The sequence below is a fragment of the Podarcis cretensis genome (genome assembly GCF_951804945.1).
Source record: "Podarcis cretensis genome assembly, chromosome: 11".
Classification (NCBI taxonomy): domain Eukaryota; kingdom Metazoa; phylum Chordata; class Lepidosauria; order Squamata; family Lacertidae; genus Podarcis; species Podarcis cretensis.
In genome coordinates this window covers 65,845,406-65,869,747 of record NC_137180.1, presented here as the reverse complement: position 1 = coordinate 65,869,747, position 24,342 = coordinate 65,845,406, and the positions used below count along the sequence as shown (strand labels likewise).

The following is a 24,342-nucleotide window of genomic DNA, read 5'->3' as shown; positions in this document are numbered from 1 at the left end:
GCTCACTGCTCTTCTGTCACCCCTGAAGCAGCAGAATGGCTTTTCTTTTAAGAACCTGACCACAAGATAGTCTGAAGCAGCCAGCCCCAGTCTTGGTAGCTTACGGTGAGTTTCTCCTGCCAATAAATTTGTGGTTGGGGGAAAGAAAACGCCCTGGTTCCAAGTGGGTACCTACCTGATGGCTGCTCGTTCGTGGTAATCCAAATCATAGCCGTGCAGGGACTCCACACAGCACTCTCGGGGGGCCCCCTGCTGCTGCAGGCGGGAAGCCACGGGGAACTGGTGCACCGAAGCATTGGGCTGCGAGGTGGTGTGGTACTGGGGAGGAATGCTGTTGCTGGTCTCACTGCGGTAGTCGCTGTCTCTGTCATCCACAGCACTGTCCTGGTCTTCAAAAGCTAGAAGACAGGAGAAGGTTGAGCAGCGTCTCCCAGTCCAAGATCGGGACACTTCAGACAAAAGCACCTTTCAAGCGAGCTTGTTTGTCTTATGAGACAAAGTAAAGGGCAGCCTAAAGGAAGAGCTTCTTGGCTTCCCAGGGAAGCTCCTCACTGGAGATTTAGCTCTCTAAGCATCACGAATGAGGCCTGTGAAGAGGTGTTCTTCTACAACTCCTCCCAAAGTACATCATACCATAAAGGCTGGCTTTATTATGGGTGGAAGAGAAGAGGAGAATCTATTTATTCACCTGGTTTAATAGCTGGTGAAAGAGAACAGAGCAGAACCATTTTCTTAGCCAGCTTTTTTTACTGGCTTCCTTCCCCTCCCTCTGGCAGGGTTGCAGGCAGCACTGCCCTGCGTCTCCCCTCTCTTCCTAGACCTCCTCCAAGGAGCCCTCAGCTAAGCAGCATCTCTCCAACCAGGAATGGGGAGGAAACATTAGTGGAAAGGACAGTCGTGGCACATTTGGGAGCCAGGAAGGAGAAAGCATCTGTGATAGTGCATAGAGAAATACCTTGCGTGCACAATTGCCAACATTTCTACTTAGGAGTATTTTAAAAGGTGGCCACTGAAACAAACAACAAGTAAACATCGTCCAAGGGGAAAGGAAGGACACTAAACCTCTAGCTTGAATGGCAGCTCCGTCCCTCCCAGGAAGTTGCCCAGGGCTGGGGGGCAGAGGGAAGGGGAGCAGGAACAAACTGGCAGGATGTGCTGGCAGGTTGTTCTTGCGAGTGCTCATGCTCTGCCTAGGGTGATCACAGCTTAAGTATTTCTTTTTTGGTTGACAAAGTGGGAATGGTAAGGAGAACCGGCAACTTTTGTGGAGCTCAAAGGGGGGGCTGCAGGAAAGTCACTACGCAACATCGACCCACAAGCTACAACCACCACCGAGCAGCGGAGGGAGGAGAGTCTAACAGAAGCACTGTCTGAAGAGGGCAGATCTGAGCCAGGATGCCGGACGCCTCTTCCAGCATCCGCATGGTATAGTTGGCAGCTCCTCTGCCTCACTTGAATTTGTGGTCTGGAGAGCCCAGGCAAAACTGCCCACCAGAAATGGAACAGGGCTTGCTTCTTACAAGCCTTTTGGTTCCAGACTCTCTTCCATTTATTCAATATAAGGGCTAGTTTCTACAGAAACAAGCTGTTCCTTGCCCCCCGCCCAGCCAGCCTGCTCCTCCCCCCGACATTAAGTGGAATTGCAACATGCATCTTAATAAGGAAGAAAAAACAGAATATGAAGCATCCTTAGCCAAGAACAACTTCAAACAGGCTTTCAACTTCTCTGGAGTAATTTGATTGTCCATGCTGGAAATGACACCATCTCCTGCTTTTTAAGCTGCCTTGGGTGGAAGCATTCTTGCTCATCTGCTAGGGGAAAGGGCTAATTTCAGTACACTAAAATTTCTGGATTCACATGAAGGTGCTTATCTTGGCTGTTTGGTGGAATATAAATATAAATGAAGAGCAATTATCAATTTCTCTCTCTTTCTTCAAAGGAGAGACGAAGTCCCTTTCAAAAGTACATCTGTATCTGAGCAGGCAACCAATGTGGCAGAACAAAGTACCCCTTGAGGATGTTTCTTGATGTGCGAAGGAAGGGGCAGTATCCCAAAATGAGACCACCACCTGAAAGCCCAAAATGTTCCTGGTTTTGCTCCATGTTGTGCTTGAGCAGGTTTGTGAGACTGAGAGAGAACCTGCAGCAGTTGAGCCATGGCTCTCCACCTTGATTTCCTGGTGAGAGTGAGCCTGGGGGTCTTGCTCTGAGTGCTCAGTTACAGCTCTAGAACATCATCCCAGGCGAAGGTCCTCCTCCTGGGCCCATCGCCACCACACGGGAGTGAACAAGAGCTCCCGCTCATGCTCATGGGGTCCCATGGGAGTTATTTTAAAAGGACTGTGCCTTCAGCAGGTTTTCTAGGCCATCTCCATCATTTGATGTGTCACCTCAAGGGGGTGATTTTCATTGCTAACCCTGATCTGATTTAAAGTGTGGCTTCCTTCAGAAGGTTCTTTGAGCATGGTGGCATCTGCCATGCCATGTGGAACAAGCCCTCTGCCCCTGGAAACAAGGCCTGTGTCAATAATGTTAATTCTTTCCGTGTCTTTTCCCCTACCTAAGCATTTTCAGATGAGCGGTACTGACCCCTGAGCAACCACAGAATTGTTTTTTTTTATTAGGAGGCTATGTTGTTTTATCACGTATTGTATGGAGGTTTTCTTTTTTAATTACTGAGTATACTGTTTTGGGATTTTAAAACAGTCAACTAATGTATAAGTTTACTTTTAAAGAAACACTAGTATGGGTATTTTAATTACATAAGCAAATGTTTGAGAATAGGTGAAAACACCTCACCATAACTGCAGGGAGAGGAGGTGGAGGGAGGCTTCACCAAGAAGGGCCCCCCTCTTCCAAGAAAAAGAATCTAATGCCTGTGGGGTTGGGGGGGTCTCCTACATGGGAGGGAGATGCAGGTGTCAAAAAGAGAATTCCAGGCACTATCCTGAGGGGCAGGAGGAGGAGGAGGAGGAGGGTGGAGGGCAGTGAATGAGAAACCCCACGCAGAAGCCAATTGCATTTTCATTCCTCAGACAAGGCAGAGTGACAACAACTTCCCCAACCAGCTCTGGGTGTGCTGCTTTGATTGACTGACTGATTGATTGATTGATTGATTGATTGATTGATTGATTTCATAAAAAATTATGTACCGCTTAACTGTAGAAAACCTCAAAGTGGTTTACGAAAAGAATAGAGCAGAAACCAATCTGGATGCTTTGTATTTTACAAGTGCCTCCATTCTGGCTTCATCTGGATGCTTTGTATTTTACAAGTGCCTCCATTCTGGCTTCAAAACAGTCTCCCCCAATAGAAGAATCACTGAATTGTCTGACGCTCAAGCCCCTGTCTCCACCAGCATCTCACGCCAGGCAAAGACTTTTTCTGCCCTCACCCCAACCTGGATGAACAGTTTCACACAAGCAGCTCTGAAGAATGAACTAGGTCTGGGGAGGGGAGAGAGGCATGCTCCATTTTGCGAGACCACGTGGTATTCATGCACAGTCTAGAACGAAGAAGGGCTCAGAGGCTCACATCCCACAGCGGCATGCTCACCAGGGTGCTACTACCACCTAGAGTCTGGGCTGGGGGAAGAGAGGAAGCAAAGAGAAAGAGGGATGAAGAGGTTAGAGTAGCAACTAAAGGAAGGAAAGGCCCCTCCAACCAGAGCTGGAGGGAGAGGGAATCCCAAGTCATTTTCTAAGCACAAAGCATGGCTCTAGTCTCAGAATACTGTCCATTTTCACAAGCCCTTTGATTTGTTGTGCTCAAGTTTGTGTCTCTTGCCCTTTGATTTGTTGTGCCCGAGTTTGTGTCCCTTGCCACCACCCCAGGCCTGACTGCCCAGCTAATCATAGAATCCTAGAATCATAGAGTTGGAAGAGACCACAAGGGCCATCGAGTCCCACCCCCTGCCAAGCAGGAAACACCATCAGAGCACTCCTGACATATGGTTGTCAAGCCTCTGCTTAAAGACCTCCAAAGAAGGAGACTCCACCTGCATGAGGAGGGTGAGGAGCCAGGCAGAGGAGACAAAACTTGCAGGGAACGTGTTCTCAAAATAACTGACAAATCGACAGAGAGAGAGAGAGAGAGAGAGAGAGAGAGAGAGTGCAGCTTTTCTACAGTCCAACAGTTTATTGATCCTGGAACCTTGCCAGCAAGCACTGGAACAGCACTTATTGTGAGAGGGGCTGGTGGAACATCTTCTCTTTAAAAGGTCCAAATGTCTCATGAACAACAAATCTTTGAAACACATTTCACAACACAGAGGCACAATGCAACAAGATCTTTTAAAGGTTTACTGGGAAAGACAGTCTTCTGCTCATATTAAAAGAGCAAAAGGTGTTGAGTGAAAAGAGAGGGTGGGTCTCTGGCTATGGCTTCCCTATTAATTTTATTTTTATTATTATTATTATTATTATTATTATTATTATTATTATTATTATTATAAAAGGGCTTGTGAGAATTCTATGGCCAGACATTTACGTCTTCTCCTACTGCTTTTCTCCAAAGCAAGGGAAGGCTGCCTTTCACATGAAAAAGGAGACTGAAAACCTAATTACTCCCCCATTAGCCTTTAAGAAAGGTTTTTTTAAAAAAATAAAATCCCTCCTGAAATCCAGGCAAGTGAATGTCAAGGTGGGATGAGTGGGAGAGCTGAGTGTGAATGTGAGTTTTAAGCGTCTTCTCTTCCACAAGAGAACAGCAGGCATTCAAGATGAGTGCGACTCCACGCCAAAAGCCTTGTCTCAACGTGGCAGTCAACAAAAGTAGATCCTGTCAAAAAAGATAAGAGCTTCCCCAGAAATAGAGGGCTTGCCCATTCCTCATCTGATGTTTGTTGGAAAAACAGAAGCAGCCTGCCCTGTACCTTCCCGCTGCTGCTGCTGCCGCCTGGGAGGAAATCTGCTCTGCTCTTATGAAGAATGGCTAAGGGAGCTGGGCATGTTTAGCCTGGAGAAGAGGAGGTTAAGGGCTGATATGATAGCCATGTTCAAATATATAAAAGGATGTCACATAGAGGAGGGAGAAAGGTTGTTTTCTGCTGCTCCAGAGAAGCGGACACAGGGCAATGGTTCCAAACTACAAGAAAAAAGATTCCACCTAAACATTAGGAAGAACTTCCTGACAGTAAGAGCTGTTTGACAGTGGAATTTGCTGCCAAGGAGTGTGGTGGAGTCTCCTTCTTTGGAGGTCTTTAAGCAGAGGCTTGACAACCATATGTCAGGAGTGCTCTGATGGTGTTTCCTGCTTGGCAGGGGTGGGACTCGATGGCCCTTGTGGTCTCTTCCAACTCTATGATTCTATGATTCTAATAGAGGCTACTGAACGGGCTGCAGGACATTTTGCACATGTCCCCCCATCGTACTGAGGAAACACTGGCTGGGAGAAATCTCCAGCAGCTCCAGGGAACCAACGCTAAACTCACAGCACCTCCGAATGCTTTGTGAAAGAGAAGGGCAGAAACAAAAGGGAAGGTGCAGATGGGCACACCCTGTGTTAAAGCCTTGCGCAGAAGAGGCCCACTGGCCAAGCCTCGTGCCACCTGGGACCCCCAAGATGCACACACCTGGCAAGTGGGGGTTTCAACTCCACAAGCCTCTTGCTTTGAGATCACCACTTGACAACAACCTGCTAGAGAATTAATCTTCCTCCTCAACTCAGCAGAGCAGATTCCTCAGGAAACTCCCAAAGGGCCAGCGGTCTGTATTAATGGGGACACCGGTGCCAGACAGTGTAGAGGAAAGAGGCACAGGCTCCTCAGCACCGGCAAATGTCACCACTCACAGGGCTTTGCATCAGAGTGGCCTCCACAATCTGCCCACAGCACCGAGTTAATCAGCCCAGAGGGCGAGGTTGGGATTATGTGATCTCAGGAAGGGGGGGGGGGGAACCTCCTCGACTGCGAGATTGTTATTCTTTGTGAAAACCTCTCACTGCTCTGGAAGGTATACGGGTAGGAGGAGGAGAGCCCGCCTGTCACTTTGGCAAATGCCACACACCAATCTGACTTTCAAAAGAGCAAGCGGGAGGCAGGGAAGGCTGAGCCTGCTGGCTTCCTCCCCCCACCCTGGCATTTGAAGACCCATCTGGTGGGAAAGGCACAAGTTCCTACTCGGAGGAAGGTGGCAGGGCAAGAAAGCAAAGCCCCAGGCGCTCTTCACGGTGCAATTGGGCAACACTGGGAAACTGAAGCTTCACCAAAAATTTGCAACATGGACAGGTGTCTTATCTACCTGAAAAGGGGGGAGAGGGGCCTAGAGTTAATGAGGAGGGGCACATGACAAACAGAAGGAGAAATGCATACAAGCACTGGGCACATGAAGGAGGACCAGGGCTGAAGCCGCTTCCCCCGGGGGGAGAGCAGCATTTTTCCTGATCCTGAGAAACAGGACATACTCTAGACCTTTCCTGATGGATCAGCAGCCTGCCCTTTTATGCTCAATAGCCATTTTTGTTTTTCACAATTGGGAACAAAAGGGACAGAGCAGCTTCTGCTTCTCAGACCCATAGCAACTGCTGTGTTGGGGGTTATCGGGGACGCCCCGTGGCCCTCAAAGGCACCAGGCAAGAGAACATCCCTATTCTAAGGTACCATTCATTAGTTCACATTGCAAGGGAGAGGCGTGGTAGGATGGGCACACACAATAACGGAATTCAACAAAGTAAAAAATAGCAGAAGGTCGATTGCATTTCACTCTTATGCATGAATACCCGAGATATCCTCAGCCTGGAGCATGGGGAAGCAATTCTGAACCGGAGAACTAGAAAGAAATTATTATTAAAGTGTTACATACTCTGCTCTTCTCCCCATCCGAAATAACTCCAGCTGCCTGCATGCAACAAATGGAAGCAAAAAATAGGAATGGAAAAAGTATAGATAAATATGACAAGTGAGAAGGGTTTGATGATATGTTTGCTGGGCAGAAGTTTAAAATTTAAAACATGTTTATTTTTGCCATGACAATATCCTACATTTTTCAGCAACTTACCACCTGTTGAGGACTTCTTAACTTGTGAGAAGATGGAAAATTGTACATGAATATTGAAGATTGCCAAGTCAATCTTTGAATTAATGGACAGCCCATGCCTTAAGCAGACCCTGCCCACATTAGGTAGGTCACTGTACAGCCATTCATTCAGCAGAAAACAACACTTTTTTTTTAGTGAAGTGTTGAAATGGCAAATCCACTTGTCCAGTGTTACCATCTTAAGGAAGCCCCTTCTGCCCCAGTGCAACACCCCTTGCACTCGTTCCATCTCCCCACCCTGATCCCTTCACCTCAGCCCCTCCAAGTCCTCACTTTTCATTCTCCCACCAACTCATGACCTTTCTGTTCCCATCCCTACATGAGCACTGCCTTTGTGGGGAAGCTCAAAACATTCAGCAATGGCCAGCCAGAGCCCCTTGGAAACTCACCAGCAGGGCTTGAAGTTAATTGAAAAGTCATGATAAACCTATTCTCTGCACATTTGTCTGATCTACTGCCAAAGCCTTCGGAGCTATTGCTCATGTGGTGGTGGGGAACTCCAAAATTCAGCCGTGATTTGTGTGCAGTGCTTTTCTTCTCTTCATCCCAAGCCACCACCAAACACCAAATGATGACAGTTCCTTTTAGGAGTAAATTAGACAGATCAAAATACAGATCCTGGGAGGAATCTGCTCTGTGTATCTCCATTGTGAAAACTGGCCCTTAATTTCTAACTCTGCCTTCAGGGAGGTCTCCCGACACAGTTTAAACCTATTCATAAACAATTTTCAATTGGGGTGAACCCTAAAATAAAGAGGGAGGTGGTTCTTTCATATTTTTTTTCTTTGTGCCAAAATAACCTTACAGAAGTGAAAATAAAACCTATGACTGAATGTTATCACAGTGTGAACCTTTTATTACTCCAGTTACCACCACTATTTACTACTTGTAACAGTCTACTGTTTTTGTTTGCAAAGACACCATCTCCAATACTTATTTAAAATTTAGATTTCTCACCAAGGGTCTCAAAGTCGTTTCCCGGAACAGAAATACAGATTAAAAATCCAGATACAATTTAAAATCAAAACAGCATGAAAAAATACAGAACTGCCACCTCACTTCCATTCCCTGCTTCCCAACACAGACCCAGGCATTAAGGACCCTCCACTCATGGGCTCCCTTTCCCAGGGAATATTTGCAAGTGTTTCTGATGCTCTCTTGAAAGAGCAGCTTCTTCTCTTGTCTTTCCTATGGCCGAGCTGTTTTAATATGATGTGCTTTTCGAGATTTGGCAAAAATGGACAACTGGAAGACCATTCCAGGAACTGGAAGGTCAGTATTTCGGCAGTGGCGGAGGAGAGGTGGATGGTCCTCCTACTCACAAACTCCTGGCAGGTGTGTATCTGGAGCAACAAACCTGGGTTGGGAGAGGCTTTACCGGAATCCACAGTGCAGGAAACTAATGACTTAGCACACAATTGGGGCATGAGCGTTTCATCTTACCGGGCTAGATCAGCAGCAAATATTAATAGCAGGTTTGTTTGGTTTGGGGGTTTCTTTAGGAAAGGGGAAGGAGAGGTTAAAAAAAATATGCTTGCTTAAGCTTTTTATAGGTCATATAAATTCACACAACGATAGTAAATTGTTTGACAAGTCCTTCACCAACACGGAGTCTTTCATCTCAGCCATGTCACATTTTAGTAATACGTTTGCCAACACCTCAAAGAGCCATCACAAAACATTTAACAAAACAAGGCTGGGGAGGTTCTATGAGCAAGTATTAAATTGGTTACTGGCTTACTAAAACTGGGCCCCTGGTTTTCAACAGTCTGAAGAGGGAATGCATCTGTTGGGTCTGTAAGGTCCTGCCAGGCCTGCAATGGCTGGATTCCTCAGTCTCACAAAATGAACCATGGAATTGCTAGTCTCTTCTTCGAAGCATCTCATGGGGAAAGAGATCCCACCTTCTGTGAGCCAGCTGAACGCACAAAGCCTCCTTAGGCGAAATCAGGCTGCTCAGCTCTCCAAGGCCTTTCACAGCACTGCCACCCAAAATCCTTTTCAACTGAGGTGACAGGAATCGAATTTGGACCTGCCACTCAGCTGTGCCCCAGCTCAAGCCCGAGTTTGAATCCAGAACTTTAAACGCCTTGACTCTGGTCAGCAGCAGCTTCCCCACCCTCTGGGATGCACCAACTTTTCTCTTCCTAGCTGGACTTTCCCCATCCTAGTCAGGCACAGAAAACATTTCTCATCTTTGCTGCTCTCCTCCAAAGCCTTGTGTTGGCTTATTTCCCAAAACCCTGTGACTAAAACTAAAAAGTTATCGCATAGCACGACATCCCAGCAGCACAGGAAGCCAGCTGGACTGCCATTGATCCCACATCTATACTTTTATAACGGGTTGTGAAGAAAGCAAAGAGGAGACCTTTGAAATAAGGGTCTTCAAAGCACCCAGGGCTGTTTTGTTCCAGCCACCCACCCACATGCCAGTGAGAGGAGCCTGAAGACATGATGTTCCTTTGGGTTTAAAAGCTACAAACCAGCCACACAAACCTCTGCAGAGAAATGCCCAAAAGCATCTCTGTTGCTAGTCCAGCTTACAAGAAATACTTCTTGCTTCCCCCTCCCGCTTGGCTAAGGCCCCCTTGTAAAATGACTCAGATCTTCTGGAGAGACCAACACCTTCCAATAAATGCTACAAAGAAGGCTCAATGGTGCCAGGATCGAGAGGGGAGCTGGGAGAGACCACAGCAAAGGCTGGAGGCTGTGTGGAATCCAAAGGGCTGAATGCTGCTGCCATGTTCCCAGAGAGGGACTCTCAGAAAACTATCATCTCCCTTTCTGTCTTGAAGCTGCGCCGATTAGTCATTCCTCCCTGGAAGCCGAGGTGGGTCTGTCGGAGCCGCAGGCAGAGTGCAGGCAGCCCCTAATCAAACTTAACGAGCAAAACCTGCTCACAGGAACACAGCACAGCAGGTCTGGAGACAACTCAGGCAGAGAAGGCACACAGCCTTCCCAAATGAGCTTCAGCACCTTGCCTCATCACGGCTGCAAGAATACCCGTTTAATCCGACAAGCAGCGGGAGGCTTCCCACTCCCTTTTTTCCACGGAGATTAGTGGTCTCTGAGCACACCTAGGTTGCATTTCTGCTTTTGGGCCCTTCATCAATCACTCGTCGTCTGGGCTCCTGGGGGAGTTTATAGCTGACGTTGGTCTGAGTCTGGCCAGTATCTGGAGGGGAGACGGTCTGTGAAATTTCCCACCAAAGCACGGTGCCTTCCAGGAGGGAAGAAAAGCCAGGCATCCATGTAAATAAACAGAAGCTACAAGCATTGGAGTTATCAGGGATGCTCATCGTTTCACCTAACAAACAGCAAGCAGGTTTAATCTTTGCCAGGCCCGATGTTCTTCGTAAGGCAGAGGCTTTGCTTCCTGGCAGCTCCTGACCAAGGACAGTCCATCACCTTCCTTCCAAGGCAGCCTCTCGCACTCAAGGCAGCTCACGCCACCAGCTCATCCTAGTATTTAGTTGAAATCCAGCTGGTGGGGCAACAAAAACAATTCTGCACCTTTGTCTATCTTTTTCTTGGTCGGGAGAGCTCTTGCCATCTCTGTTGCCCTCCTCCTTCTCAAACAGTTGGGCCACGGCTAGAGCTCTCAATGAGTTGGGTGTCAGTCATCTCTTGGGCAACCGATTCAGCTAAGCCTGTTAACTGCTTTTTGTAATTCACATTAGCTCAGAGCTTTCCCCCAATTAATCTACCTGCTTTAGGAAATTGATTCTCCGTGGTCCACCAGCTATTCCTATGGGAAATTGACAAACACAAGAGCTTAGTTCTTCATCACTGGCTTAAAGGTGCACGGGTTCAGGAAAGGGGTACATGGTTGGCGCTGAGCCTCTTGGGCTTGCCAATCAGGTTGGCGTTTCAAATCCCTGCAACAGGGTGAGCTCCCGTTGCTGTGTCCCAGCTTCTGCCAACCTGGCAGTTTGAAAGCACACCAGTTCAAGTAGATAAATAGGTACCACTGCAGCGGGGAGGTAAATGGCATTTCCGTGCACTCTGGCTTCCATCATGGTGTCCCGTTGCGCCAGAAGTGGTTTAGTCATGCTGGCCAGATGACCTGGAAAGCTGTCTGTGGACAAATGCCGGCTCCCTTGGCCTGAAGCAAGATGAGTGCCACACCCCATAGTCACCTTTGACTAGACTTAACCATCCAGGGGTCCTTTACCTTTACCAGTTCAGGAAAGAATCAGAGATTTGAAGGTGGGCCTAGCCTGGCCCAAATAACTCTACATAAGAGACTTGGTGATCAAAATGGCCACTTTATACCTCTCTAAGAAAGCATTATGGTGAAACTGTAGATCAAATTTTGGCATTTTCCTAATACTGTAACTCAAGGTATATGCCTCCTACACTTATATGCCAATTTCAGGAGCAAAGTAATCACTTTCATGTCTCTTTTCATCTTCTATGCAGAGATACTTTTCTTCTTCTTTTAAATACCTTTTAAGGTTAAAATAGTTAAGCCTTGGAGTTTGTAAAACTGATGGTGAGAATGCCCAAAACTCTGTGACTTACAAAAAGGGTCTTATGTCTTTAAAAGGACCTCTATGCTGGGTGCCTGAAGAGCTCTGCAACAAAAAGAGTTTGGGGATTCTGCTAGGCTGAAAGGGATTCACCTGGCCATCAGGAAAGCTCAGGGGGCATCGGTGCACCTCTCAGCCAGACCCCAATTCAGACACTGTGCTGATCCGGATTATTCCGTGAATCATGTTAGCAGCCGTCATACTACACAGAAGCATCTGCCCTCGTCAAGACGGATTTGAAAGAGAAGTTCAGCACTTGGTACCAGCTGATTTTGTCTCCCTACCCCAGCTTCTGCCACACTGCAGGAGAGAGTGTATAGCCTACAGCAGAACAAGTATCTTGCTGACTTGGCAGTGTATTAACCTACATCTGTCATGCCATTCACCTGCTTCCATTCCTTTCCAAAACACGGGGCAAAGTGACATACGCAGGAGAAGCAGAAAAAGCAAAATACACATTATTATTTAATAAGCAACAATAATAAGTGCATTTCAAGCACCCACAGAAAATGCCACATCCACTACGATGCCTTTGGTGCTGCCTCCAATGTGGGGCTGAGGGACTTATGGGCAGGACCCACAAATTAGCAATGTGGCAACAAGCCACAAGAACAGAAGAAGAGCCTGCTGGATCAGGCCTGCCCTGCGCAAAATGCACAATCAAGACCTGAGCGCAAGAGCCCTCCTCTAGCCACTGGTATTCGGAAGCACTGCAGGGCCTTCTCAGTAGCGGCTCCTGTGGAACGGCTCTTACTGTCAGAAAGTTCTTCAAAAGGTTTAGTTAGGATATCCTGTCTTGTCATTTGAATCCACTGGTTCAGGTCCTCCCCTCTGGAGCAGCAGAAAACAAGCTTGTTCCATCTTCCATGTAACAGACCTTCAGATATTGGAAGATGGCTATCTGATCACTCCTCGGCTGTCTCTTCCCCAAGCTAAAGGTTCCCAGTTCCCTCAACCGTTCCTCATAAGGCCTTGGTTTCCAGGCCCTTTATCATATTTGATGTTTTTAAGAAGGATGTTCTAATAATAATAATAATTTTATTATTTGCACCCTGCCTATCTGACTGGGTTGCCCCAGTCACTCAGGGCGGATTCCAGCATATATAAAAACATAATAAAACATTAAACCTTAAAAAGCTTCCCTGTGCAGGGCTGCCTTCAGGTGTTTCCTACATGCTATATAGTTACTCATCTCCTTGACATCTGATGGGAGGGTGTTCCACAGGGATACTTGATGATTTAAAAAACTTCCAAACATCTGTATTATTTTTGCCTTATTTGTTGTCTGCATCCCTGGGCTCTTTTGGAAGGGAGGGTGGGGTAAAAATCTAATAATGAGCAGCAAAGTAACAAGAAATCTACCATCTGTCTGCAGAAGTGGAAGAATGCCTACCTCTCACTGGAAGAACTGAAGAAACAGCCAAGAAACAAACCACCATGGCCAATATTGCCTATCTATCCCACTGCAATAAAATGGGCTGCCTCAGAAGCCCTTTTCCCCCCGGACAAAAGGCGGCTGGGAGAGGACCTCCCAAGGATTCTTCAGTGATGGACTGCATCCAGCCCAGACTTCCCAAGGCTGGGTTGGGCGACACCTGAACTATTGATGTGCTCCTGGAAGTGAAAGGCATTACCTGGCTGCCATGGGAGCCCCCGGGCAAACGGTATCTGAGTGCAGCAGGCATTGTTAGCCTTCTCCATGACAACCAGATGGCCGTGTCTTTCATAACAAGGAACGGAGGTGCCATCTGTCTCTACAAATATTGGACTCTCCACTTTATTATCCAACCACAGAGACTTCATTTGGCACACAGATGTGGGGGGAGTGGCACTTATTTGTTCTATATATTCTTCTCCAAACAGTTACACCATTTGGGACCATGGAACATCACTCAGCAGCAGCGTCTTTGGCTCTCTGTGTTGGAATCTGAAGATTCACGGTTTGTGCAAAGATACATTCCCACAGATGACAAATCCTTTGCTGAGCACAGTCTAAATATTGGCCTTCAATACTGGGATATCACATTTTCCTAACATCAGAAGCAGGAGGTTTCGTCCGTCAAATTCTGATACGTTCCACACCAGGTGGTCTTCCAGCTGCTACATCTGTGCTGTTGAAGAAGGATCAGAGCAGTTCCTGGCCACAGCAGGTACAGATGATGGCAACTCCATGCCATGCCACTGGCCACCCAGTTTTCAAAAGGCAGTTTCAACGCAGCCACTATCTGGAGTCTCAAAAGTCAGGAGCGCAGAAACCAAGTTCAGAGGCTCTGAGCATCTTTCTGCACCATTTTTGTGTTGTGAAGAACTGAGTGGAGAAGACAAGCCTGCAAGAGTGGGAAGATGACTCACTGCAGATTATAATGGAAGTTGACACCTCCAGAAACAAGCACGGATTGGAAATCCCAGCCTTCAAAAATGCTAAGCGGTTCTGACAGCCAGTGCATTGGCAAACTCAGAGCAACCGAAGATCATGGACAAGCCCCTGTGTAAACAGCTTTTCCTGAGGCAAGCACCAAGAGCACTCACATGTTACCACTGTCCAAAGTGTATACATGTATATTTAATTTAGTAAAGGCTATGTGCTTCATGGTGCTCCTGAAGACCACTCCTTGGACCAACTTCTGCTGGTGCAGGGAGCCTGCGCACTCTTGAGAGAAGTTTGCCAGTTCTCTGACACATGGATGGTGAGCTTGGATGCAAAGGCAAATAGGCTGAGCCACTGCAAACACAAGCCTAGTAGCAAATCAACAAAGCAGTATGAGCTGCAGAGGGATTCAAGCTGCTAGAACCGTTCATCCCATTAGATTCGAGAAGGGTCACTTGCAAGAACCTCTAGGAAATGACGTGGGGCAAGGGGAGGAAGACCCCCTGTTTTTCCTTAGCCCTTCCACATCCCTCTCAGGTTCCTCCACTGGGGTAAATCTGCAAAGACTTTGGAATTCCCTCCCTAGAGACATTAGACTTCTCCTTCCACCGGCAAGTGTAGATTTTCTTCTTCCAGCAGGCTTTGGGGGAAAGGACTGCTTCCATATGCTTTATATATAATGTTGAGGGGGGAGCGTATGCCTGAGTCCCTTCGGATTCCTGGATCCAGCAAGGATTCAGCTGAAGTAGCCAGGCCAGCTTCCAGTTAAGGAGCCCCTAAGTATGAGTCATAAAGGGAACAAAGGAAGTGGCTCTGTGCCAGAGCACAAATGCGTGGGGGCCCCTCCCAAACTCGCCGGTAGTTAGGAGGACAAAAGCCAGAGCTGAGGTACATGTGAGCTCAAAGCTAGGAGAGGCTGGAGGCTGAAGCCTGGGAGAGAGAGACATGCTTGGTTTCTGCTGGAATCCAAGGCTATGTCTACGGGAGAAGCAGAACCCTCTTGGATCTACAATTCTATGATTCTACTAATGTGGCAAGCCCCAACATCAAAGCCTCAGGTCGCATATATGTGTAAATAAACCATATATCCTAAAGACACTCCCCCCCCCCCGCCCCAGTCTCTGCTGTCCCTCATTTGGAGGAAACTGAGCCCTGGGGAAGCGCCTGGAACCTCCAGAATCTGGCACTGCTTGGAGATTGGGGTGGCATGTAGCAATATATATAGTTTTAATTCTACCAGTGTTTCATTGTTTGAAATGCTTTCTTCCCTATGATTTTAGCTGCTCTTATTTTTATCAGGAAGCCACCTTGAGTCAGAGAAAAAGGAGGTGTATAAATAAATATATAGTAATTATAATAATAAAGGCCTCAAACATGTGCTGCCACTACTACTGGTCTGATGAGTCCATGAACAGAATATGTTGAAATGTGTGCTGTACACTCAAAGAGGTGAGGGCACCCTGGGTTGTGGGTTAGCAGAGGCTGCTGCTGCTGCCTGCACCTTTCCCATTTGAGGAGGGAGGAAGCCCCTTGAATTCTGAGGGTGAAACCCAACATGCGCACGTCCCTCTGGAAGATCTTGGGAGCGTTCTGCACATAAGCCAGCACCTGCTTCGGTGAGAAACAGAACTTTCAAAAATAGGTATTTTAAACCTAGAGCAAAAAACATGAAGTTGCTTTGCAATCTGCCAGTTGGCCTCTTCTCTCTCTGGCAAACAGAAGCGATTTTCTAACAAGATGTTTCCAACTTCTTCTTTTTATATAAGATTAAGACTATTCACACAGCAGGATGTTTTTTTACCACTGAACAGCTATTTTAAAAATCAGCTCCAAAACCGAAAATAAAGATCCTGCGCATTAGCCGCTTCAGAGAGCATCGGACCTTCCAAGCGACATGTGAGGTCAGTTTCCTGGGCCCTCACGGCTCCTCTGCAGCAGCCCTGCCCGTTTCCTGCAGCCGCAGTGAGCTGCCCTTCCTTCCTGCCCTGGCCCTGTTGTTGCTCCCGCAAAGCCTTCTGCTAAGCTTATTTAGAGAAAGTGCAAGCATGACATTTCACTTATCATTGCACGATGCATTTATCATGTTGCAAACGGCCAGCGTGGACAGAGCAGTTGCTCAATGTCCTCCTACTGGCTAGGGAGGAAATTCTTCCGGGTGCTAAGAGAGGCCTCAAGACCTCAGCCTGAGGATTCCTCCTGGAGAAAAAGCAGCAGACAACATCCAAAGACTTCACAGTTCAAGGAATGGTTGTGCCAGATCACAGAACCATAGAACTGTAGCGTTGGCAGGGCCCCCATACGGAGTGGTGCATTTTCAAAAAATTAAATTTGAACGATTTGAGAAAATTCCAACATCTAAGCAACAAATAGGCCAGCTATTTAAAATATTTAACTTTTTACTAGAAGCAGATGATAATGGCGGACATTTGATAAAACCAAAATGGGAAAAAGAATTCAATTTAATCATATCTAATGAAAAATCATAGAATCGTGGCGTTGGAAGGGACTTCCAAAGGTCATCCAGTCTATCCCACTGCAATGCAGGAATCTCAACTAAAGCATCCAGGACAAATGGCCATCTAACTTCTGCTTAAAAACCTCCAAGGAAGAAGAGTCCACCACCTCTGGAGGGGGTCCCTTCTAGCAGCTCTTACGGTCAGAGTAACCTGAAGCCATGGGTTCGAGTCCTACCCTCCAGTGCAGCAGAAAACAAGCTTACTCCATCTTCCAAGTGACGGAAGGGCTTGTATGTCCTAGTTGAGATTCCTGCATGGCAGGGGCTTTGACTAGATGACCCTCAGGGTTCCTTCCAACTCTATAATTCTGTAATTTGATATTTACTGACATTAGGAGGTGCATTTCCATGCTCAAAAATACAGTGGTAGCTTTGGATACAAATGGGATCCGTTCTGGAGCCCCCTTCGCATCCAGAAGCGAACACAACCCGCGTCTGCGCGGGTCACAATTTGCCACTTCCGCGCATGCGCGTGACGTCATTTTGAGCATCTGAGCACGCGCAAGCGGCGAAACCTGGAAGTAACGCATTCTGTTACTTCCGGGTCGCCACTGAGCGCAACCCGAAAGCGATCAACCTGAAGCAACCTCAACCCGAGGTATGGCTGTATAGGGAATATTTTGTGACCATGGCTTTTAATGTAAAGAAACTAAAACACATACACCCCTCTTAGTCTGGGCTTCTCCATCAGTCTCAGCCAAGGAATGATGGGAGTTGCAGTCAACCAGAGCATCTCCCCCGACTCCCTGTTCCATCATGCAGGCCTTTCGCGGTGGCTGCGGAGAGCCCGGCGCACAACTGGATGGGCCTTTGTAATGAACTGCGAAGCTTGGTGCTGTGCCCACTTGCCATCCTTAGGCCTAGTGAGGATGATCTCCAGCCCTGCAGGGCTTAGAGCTGTGCAGCTCAGTTGCACTAATGCAGTGGACTGCAAACCCTTTGTCTCTTCTGCTCAGTCGCACATGGGCTTTAATATGCAATTAAGTCAATGTCCTTCTCCAAATCCTGTGCAATCCAAGTCAGTTAAAAGGGGGGGGGGGATCTCCCCACACAAATACTTGCTTTTGTAAAGTTTCTATGTAAACAACTTAGAATTTTTCATTCCTATTAAGTGGCATAAAAATTTAATAAATATTTAAATAATGAGTTTATACAATGCCACTCAGTGATATTAGAAAAGTAATTAAGCTACTAGATATTTAATTTGCTTGTCCAGCAACAGGGTAATTAACAATTCCTAATGTTAACCTTCTTGAAGAGAGCCTCTAATCAGCCTAGTGGATAAGCAACCGGCAACATGTAATACTCTAAATACCAAGTCTTACCAGGTTTCAACGGAGGAGAGCAGTTCAGATATACAAAGCCTTGGAGACTGGCACACCACTTAGGAAGAGAAAGCTGGATCTGTTCCGTTTTCTTTGCTAGCGTTTAACAAAAGCAACAGAACTGCCCTCGCCCCTTCCTACGCCCTGCATCCACTTGGCAGGAGGAGTTGCAGCAGCTGAGATCCCCACAGGCCCACATCTCCCCAGGGCATGGGGAAGGGCTGGGAATAGGGGCACCCTGGCCTGCAGAAGGAGCCGTCGTTGACACTTGGAGCTCCTGGCTTGACAATGGAAGCATCTGACAGTGACCCACAGTTAGAAACAAACGGTGGCTTATCTCAAATGAGCAGCGAGCAAAGCTTGGCTTACAGTTGTGATTTGGAGGAAAATATCCCGCAAGTGCTGCTTCATACATCAATGGTAAGACAGGCAGTCTCGCTTCTGCGCTCCAGTTGGGGGCAGAGTGAAGCAGGCAGGGCTGAGCATGGGTTCTCAGTCATGGCAAACCATCGTTTATTCCATGCTGGGCTACAGAGAAGCATGAACCAGGCCACTTTTGCTGATGCAGAATCAAGGCCCCTAGAACGCTTCCCGCTTTGCATGCAGAAGGTGGTTATTTATTTTGGATGTTATGCTCCCATTTCCACCAGAAAACTCAGTCTTGTCCACACACTGAAAGACCCCTGGCCCAAGGGGCCCAGTTTTTTGAGCAAGAGAGCGACTGTTCTAGGAGGCAGTCCACTTCGGCTGCCATTGCCATGCTACACAGGGGGGGCCCTGCAGTGGCCAGCCGGGGCTTCAGCCTGACCAGACTTGCAAGGCCAAGAATGCTCCTGGCAGCAAGGAAAGGGCTTGGCAAGGGAGGCTTCTGCCTCTGCCCCACAGGCCCCCTTGAACCCAGCGGGCTGCACTGAGACATCGCACTCTCCAAACCACAGAATGAAGGACAGGCGAACACCATGTCTGAATGCAACCACCAAGAGAGACCCAGACAGACAGGGCTGGCACAGGGATCATTACTGCCAGGGTTCTGAAGTACTGACAGCTCAGCAAACACACTTTGTTCTACTGCAGAAAGAAAGCAAAGCACGACAACCTAGTGAAGGACGGAAATACGGAGCGACTGAACATTTCTCACTTACAACACTGGGAGGCAGCAGTGGGCAGCGGCTGCTTCTGGACCTCTTCCGCAAACGAATGCTAAGGGGGGAAATGAGGAGAGATGAGGAATGCAGTAGAACGATTTTCAGCAGACAGGGGCTATCTCATTTAGGGGCACTTTTCTCCTCTTCCATGACATCAAACACTCCCCTCTCCCAAAGAAACATTTGCCCTGTTTCACGCCAAAGCTTCCAGGCACCTGCTCCAGAGTCCCCCTTGGTTGCTACAAAGCCCCAAACACTTCCCCCCCCCAAGTGTTTGCAATCTGAGTTTGATTTCTCCTGTGCAGCCCTGCCTAGATTTGGAACAGGACTGGAAATGAAACAGAAATGAATGAGCAGGAACTGGGACTCTGGTGGTGCCAAACTTTGTTGTACAGTTTTTATACTGTTTTAATCTTTGCTGTGAACCGCCCTGCGCTTTGGGTAGGCAGAACATAAATGGTTTAAATTAAATAAAAATGCAAGGAAGTATTGAGGGCGGGTCTTCCGCCTTCTCAGACCCAGGGACCAACCTTAAACCCACAGGTGCCTTGGGGGAGCCATTTCCTTCTGCATTTGCTGTGCCCCACCTTAGATCAGGCCACTTCTTGGCAATGGGTCCCAACCCACCAATAGAAGACCAATGGCCTGGAGAGCTGTACAACAGGCAGAAATCCTGCCCCCCCTCTCCCACCTGCATGCATGCACTCTGCAGAGATGAAGCACCAACTTCAGATTTCTTCTTAGCCAATGCAGCCCCCGGATTCAGTGGGCTTTTCTTTCGTTGCTAAACGGGAGTTTCCCTTGGGGTCTTGGTTACCTCCCCCCCCCCCTTCTTCCCCTGTATTTCTAATAAATAACTGCAGAACCAAAGAATGCCTTCAGTTAGCCCGTCGCTTTCAAAAGTGGTGGCTCGTCTTGCATTATACAATGGTGCAATGGAAAGTCAGCCTGCACAGCTGGCAGGGTGGGAGGGTGTTCCACAGGGCGGGTGCCACCACCGAGAAGGCCCTCTGCCTGGTTCCCTGCAACCTCCCTTCTTGCAGGGAGGGAACCGCCAGAAGGCCCTCGGGAGATGGACCTCAGTGTCCAGGCTGGGGGTGGAGACACTCCTTCAGGTATGCTGGACTGAGGCCACTCGCTTGCCACGTCCGATATCCTCTCCTGTAAATGAACAAATGCTCTCACCCCCCACCAGAAAGGGCAGCCAATTCTCCCTGGCACCTGGCCTGCTAGGCATGGGGAAGAACAGTCCTAGACTAGCCTTCCTCCTGCCTGTAGGAATGTCTGCTCCATGGGCAGCTTTCCAGCATAGGAGCACCCGGCTGAAATCACAAATTGTGCAATCCAGAGCCGGGTATACCATCTGACCTTATCCAGTTCCCCAGAAACCCCCTATGGGCATTTGGCCAGACTCCAGCAAGAGGTCCCAAGGCAGGAGTGTGCATGGAGCACAGCAGAGCAAAGCATACCCACCTCATCATCTTCCTCCAAGGAGTTTATCTGCTTTAACTTCTGAGTCCAGTATTTGGCTTCCTCTTCCGGGATGTCTGCAAGACAGCAGAATAAGCAGGCGCCTGCTCCCATCCCCGTTCCCCAAAATATATTGTATTATATGCATATTCTGCTCCGACATGGGGGCGCCAGAAGCTTCCCACCCAATTCCACAGCTGCCCACCCTCAACAATGCCACAGCATCGGGCGTCCCAGAACATCCATAGGGCCAGGCATGTACTTTTAAATTCAGAGCATGCTTACGCAGAACAGCACATGACCAGGGATGCTGGTTCAATGCAGAATAGAAACAAAAACCACACACACAGCTGTAAAAACAACACGGCTTTCTTGGGCTCATTGAGAACAGAAGGAATGGTGGACAGACCCTTGCGAGCTGCACAGTCAGATGACAGAAACGGAGCTGTGTCAGCAGGTGAGGCAGGTGCACACTGCCAAGAGCCAAGGGGAAGGAGGAGCATGACTTCCTGGCCAAGGGTGGAGGCAGAGGAGGGTCAGAACAATGAGGGCGGCAGCAACAGCAGGCACGGTGTCAACAAGCGCTAATTAGGTTCAATTAATGTTTCATACTTTCCCCACTTTTCAGATCAGACTGAGAAACAGGAGGCGGCAAAGCACAACCGACTGCAGAGGCAAGGCAGAAAAACAGCTGTGGCCCAGAGGTCTCCTTGAATGGAAACCCCGGAAAACATCACAAATCCAGCGACATAAAAGTTAAGTCTCTTGCTGGCTTTCCCAATTCCAGAATGTTTGGAGCTCTGATTAAGGGGGGAAAGGAAAGGCAGGGAGGCTGGAGATGAAAAGAGGAGAAGACAAAATCCATGGCCCAAGGGGATGCATGCCTGTGCCTCAAGCGGGTGATGGAACCAAGCGTGCCTGGAAAATCTCCCAGAAAACTCTGGCAGGTTAAGTTGGAAGCAGAGTGCTGGGCCAGGAGAGACCTATTGCACTCTGCAGGTACCCCAAGGAGGTTTGGGACTGCGCAGAGCTCCGAAACGTCACCCCGTCCCCATTAACCAAAGTGCCTCTAACTCAGTCATCCCCAACATGGAGGTCTCCAGATCTGTTGGACTACAACTCCCACCAGCCCCAGCCAGAACAGAGCTAGCTTCTGACATGCCCAACGACACAGTCAAGAACTCTGCTTCAAAAAAGGGATGGAAACCTCGTCTTCAGACGTGTCCCAGGCAGAGCGGCAGGGGACTGCCAAGAGCCTGTCACATCCTGGCTTCAGGGAGCCATTCTCATAGCATGCTTCTGGGCACCTTATCTGAGATAAGACGATTCATTTCGCAAACACCACCACAAACATGCAATAGCTCCACACCAGGTCATTATATTCTCTATGTCATCAATGAAAGCCTTGAGCAACTTTGGAAATGGCTTGTGGGAGAGCTTTTTAAGCCATCTGAACCCAAAGCTCGCTCCATGAATATAAACATGCTGAACCAAACACACAGGTATACCGCTTCTTCCAAGTCCATTTTATCACATAGGAGAGGAGCGCTTTCACCTGGGAAATGAAACACAAGATTTCTAAATATATCTCTCCCCCCCCCGGGGGGGGGAATGGTGGGATATTGCTGTAGAGAGAGAAGTGATCTCATACTCAAAGTTAAAATGAAGGACAGTGAGCGAGGTGGGACCCACAACACTAAAGCTCCTTCGACACTGATGCAATCTTTATCCTGAGAGCAGCACATCATTCATGCACTGCCAGGAACCACGGAAGGCACATGGCCCTGGGATGCTGAGGCTGGAAAGGGTCCTGCTTTTTGTCCCGGAGAGCCCACCGCGGCATTCACCGGTTCTCAAACTCCTTAAGCAGGAGTAGCCTTCTCCTATTTCTTCAAGTATGAAATTATAATAGTATCTGAAAAGCATCATTGTATGTTCTTGGAAGATATGGCTCCACTACAACAGCAGAAACCTTTCCTGGAGAGGGAGGCACACAATTCAGACTATTTACAACTTGTGCACCATTCTGAACAGCTAAGAGGCGAGGAATGTCCCACTAAAGGAATCATTTTTGAGCCAAACTATGCCTGTGTGGCAACAGCCGTTACACTGTACAAAGAAATAGTCCATTAAAACGGGCATCCCAGGTGGCGCCTCAGCGAGGCTGCTTTGGGGGGTGCATTTCTTGGCCTGCAGTTTGGGCCCTGAAGTGGGTATTTGGGGGGGGGGATTACAACGGCCGCAGAGGGGATTGCTCCCCAGAAGCACCACAAGCCAAATTGTGCCCTCTCTCCATCTCAAAGCTTGCTGAAAGGCCCCACCCCCACCACAGACACAGGCAAACCCCCAAATAGGAAAAGAGTGGACTGGCCCTCCTCAAAAAGCACACTACTGTTACTTGCAATATTTGCAAAATACTCCGTTCAGAATTACCAATAATACTTTACGAAGAAATTCAGAAACTGTATAATAGGGGCTGGACTAAAGGACCTTCAAGTTTCCTTAGTTGCATTCAGCAGTCTGATGACTCTGAATAAAGATTACTGGTTGCTAGGCAATGTGAAATAAGCACTCCCCCCTTCCCCACTTATGGGAAATGCTGTGTTGCAAGAAAACCTCAGGGCTCCAAAATTGTCCTCCCATATACAGCACCGTAAGCCTGATTTAATTGGAGCGAACTCCTGGAAGGAAACCACCACTAAGAAAAAACCCTCACGGTGGACCCACATCAGGGCAGCAAGAAGGAAGACGAGTCTTTGAGTTTCACAGAGGATGATGGAGGACAGCAGAAAGTCATTTGCACTCACCGAAAGGCAACTCAAATCTTGTATCCAACAAAATCTGATGAGGTGTTGGGTTTTTGGTGCCACAGACCTCATGACCCTTCATCAAGACCTCGGCTTCCAGGGTAGACCACTCCCCAGGGCCCTCCTGGAAAGAGAAAGGGCATCAGCAACTTCACCAGAAATATCTCCCCATCCATCTTCCCACTTTTCTCACGTCTGTTATTTTATCGCCCCATATGCAGCAGGCCCCAAATGTTGAAAGGCACAACAACATGCATTTAGATAATTTATAAAACACACATCACAAAAAACTGTGGCCACATACAAAAAATAAATGTAAAATTAAAAACTTTAAAAATACATCAAATCAATTTGCAAAACTGTCTGACTAGGTCCCCCCTACCCCTGCAAGAGGGAATTGATATGGCAACTCCAAACCACATCAGGAAATGGTCTGAACTTTTGGAGGAATTCAAGCATCTACAGAATACGTCAAAGAGACCACCGGAGTGCTGTTGCTGCTACCGTTTATTTACTGCTGCTTTTTGGAAGTCCAAACGCCCCCAAAGCAGTAAATCATCTATTAAAAACAAAATATGTATACTGTTATGTAGTGAAGTTTCACCCTGGGCCAGCAGGGGGATACTGTATATAGTTTTCACTCAGGTCTGTAGATAGTTTTCACTCAGGTCCACGTCAGCTATTTTAGGCGGGAAACGCTGGGCTGTTGTTGCTACAATGTTGACAGCCGGCTGCCTATAAAAGCAGGCCGGCTGAGCTGTTTGCAGGCAGTTCTATTCCAGCTTACAAAATAAAGAGCTACTTGGAGAAATCGCTGTGTCGTCTGCTATGTCAACCCACAACTTAACATATACTGTAGAGAACAAGCCGTGTGCCGCTGAACAAAATCCTGCTCATTTGCTGTGGCAGAATTACAAAACGGCTTTCACCTGCAGACTCAAAGCTTGAGACAAACCATCCTCTGCAGTCAACAGAAACCCTCTAGGCCTAAATGGGCTCTGAGAAGAAGAACCAAGAGGTCTGCTTTAATTCACAGGCCTTTCTTTAAAAAAAAAAAAAAAGAACAGCAGCGTTTCTACTTATATCCTTAGAAGACAGTTCAGAGTGTGGTGTAAGATTACTTTTCCTTGCATGCCTTAAGTGGT

General features: G+C 47.8%; 1 protein-coding gene across 12 annotated transcripts in view; it reads right to left on the bottom strand.

The window, feature by feature from the left end:
* The window catches only part of UNC13B (unc-13 homolog B), a 159,603-nt gene that overhangs the window by 109,324 nt on the left and 25,937 nt on the right, over positions 1-24,342 (bottom strand). For 8 of the 12 annotated variants that reach the window (XM_079994637.1, XM_079994627.1, XM_079994634.1 and 5 more), the window contains exons 5-9: positions 23,198-23,321; positions 20,394-20,467; positions 18,918-18,975; positions 6,802-6,837; positions 176-398 (exon numbers count right to left, since the gene is read on the bottom strand). In XM_079994637.1, the coding sequence (XP_079850763.1) occupies positions 176-398; positions 6,802-6,837; positions 18,918-18,975; positions 20,394-20,467; positions 23,198-23,321 (515 nt within the window). The remainder of the gene's footprint in view (positions 1-175; positions 399-6,801; positions 6,838-18,917; positions 18,976-20,393; positions 20,468-23,197; positions 23,322-24,342) is intronic. The other 4 variants (XM_079994633.1, XM_079994630.1, XM_079994628.1 and 1 more) reach the window with 1 other exon arrangement.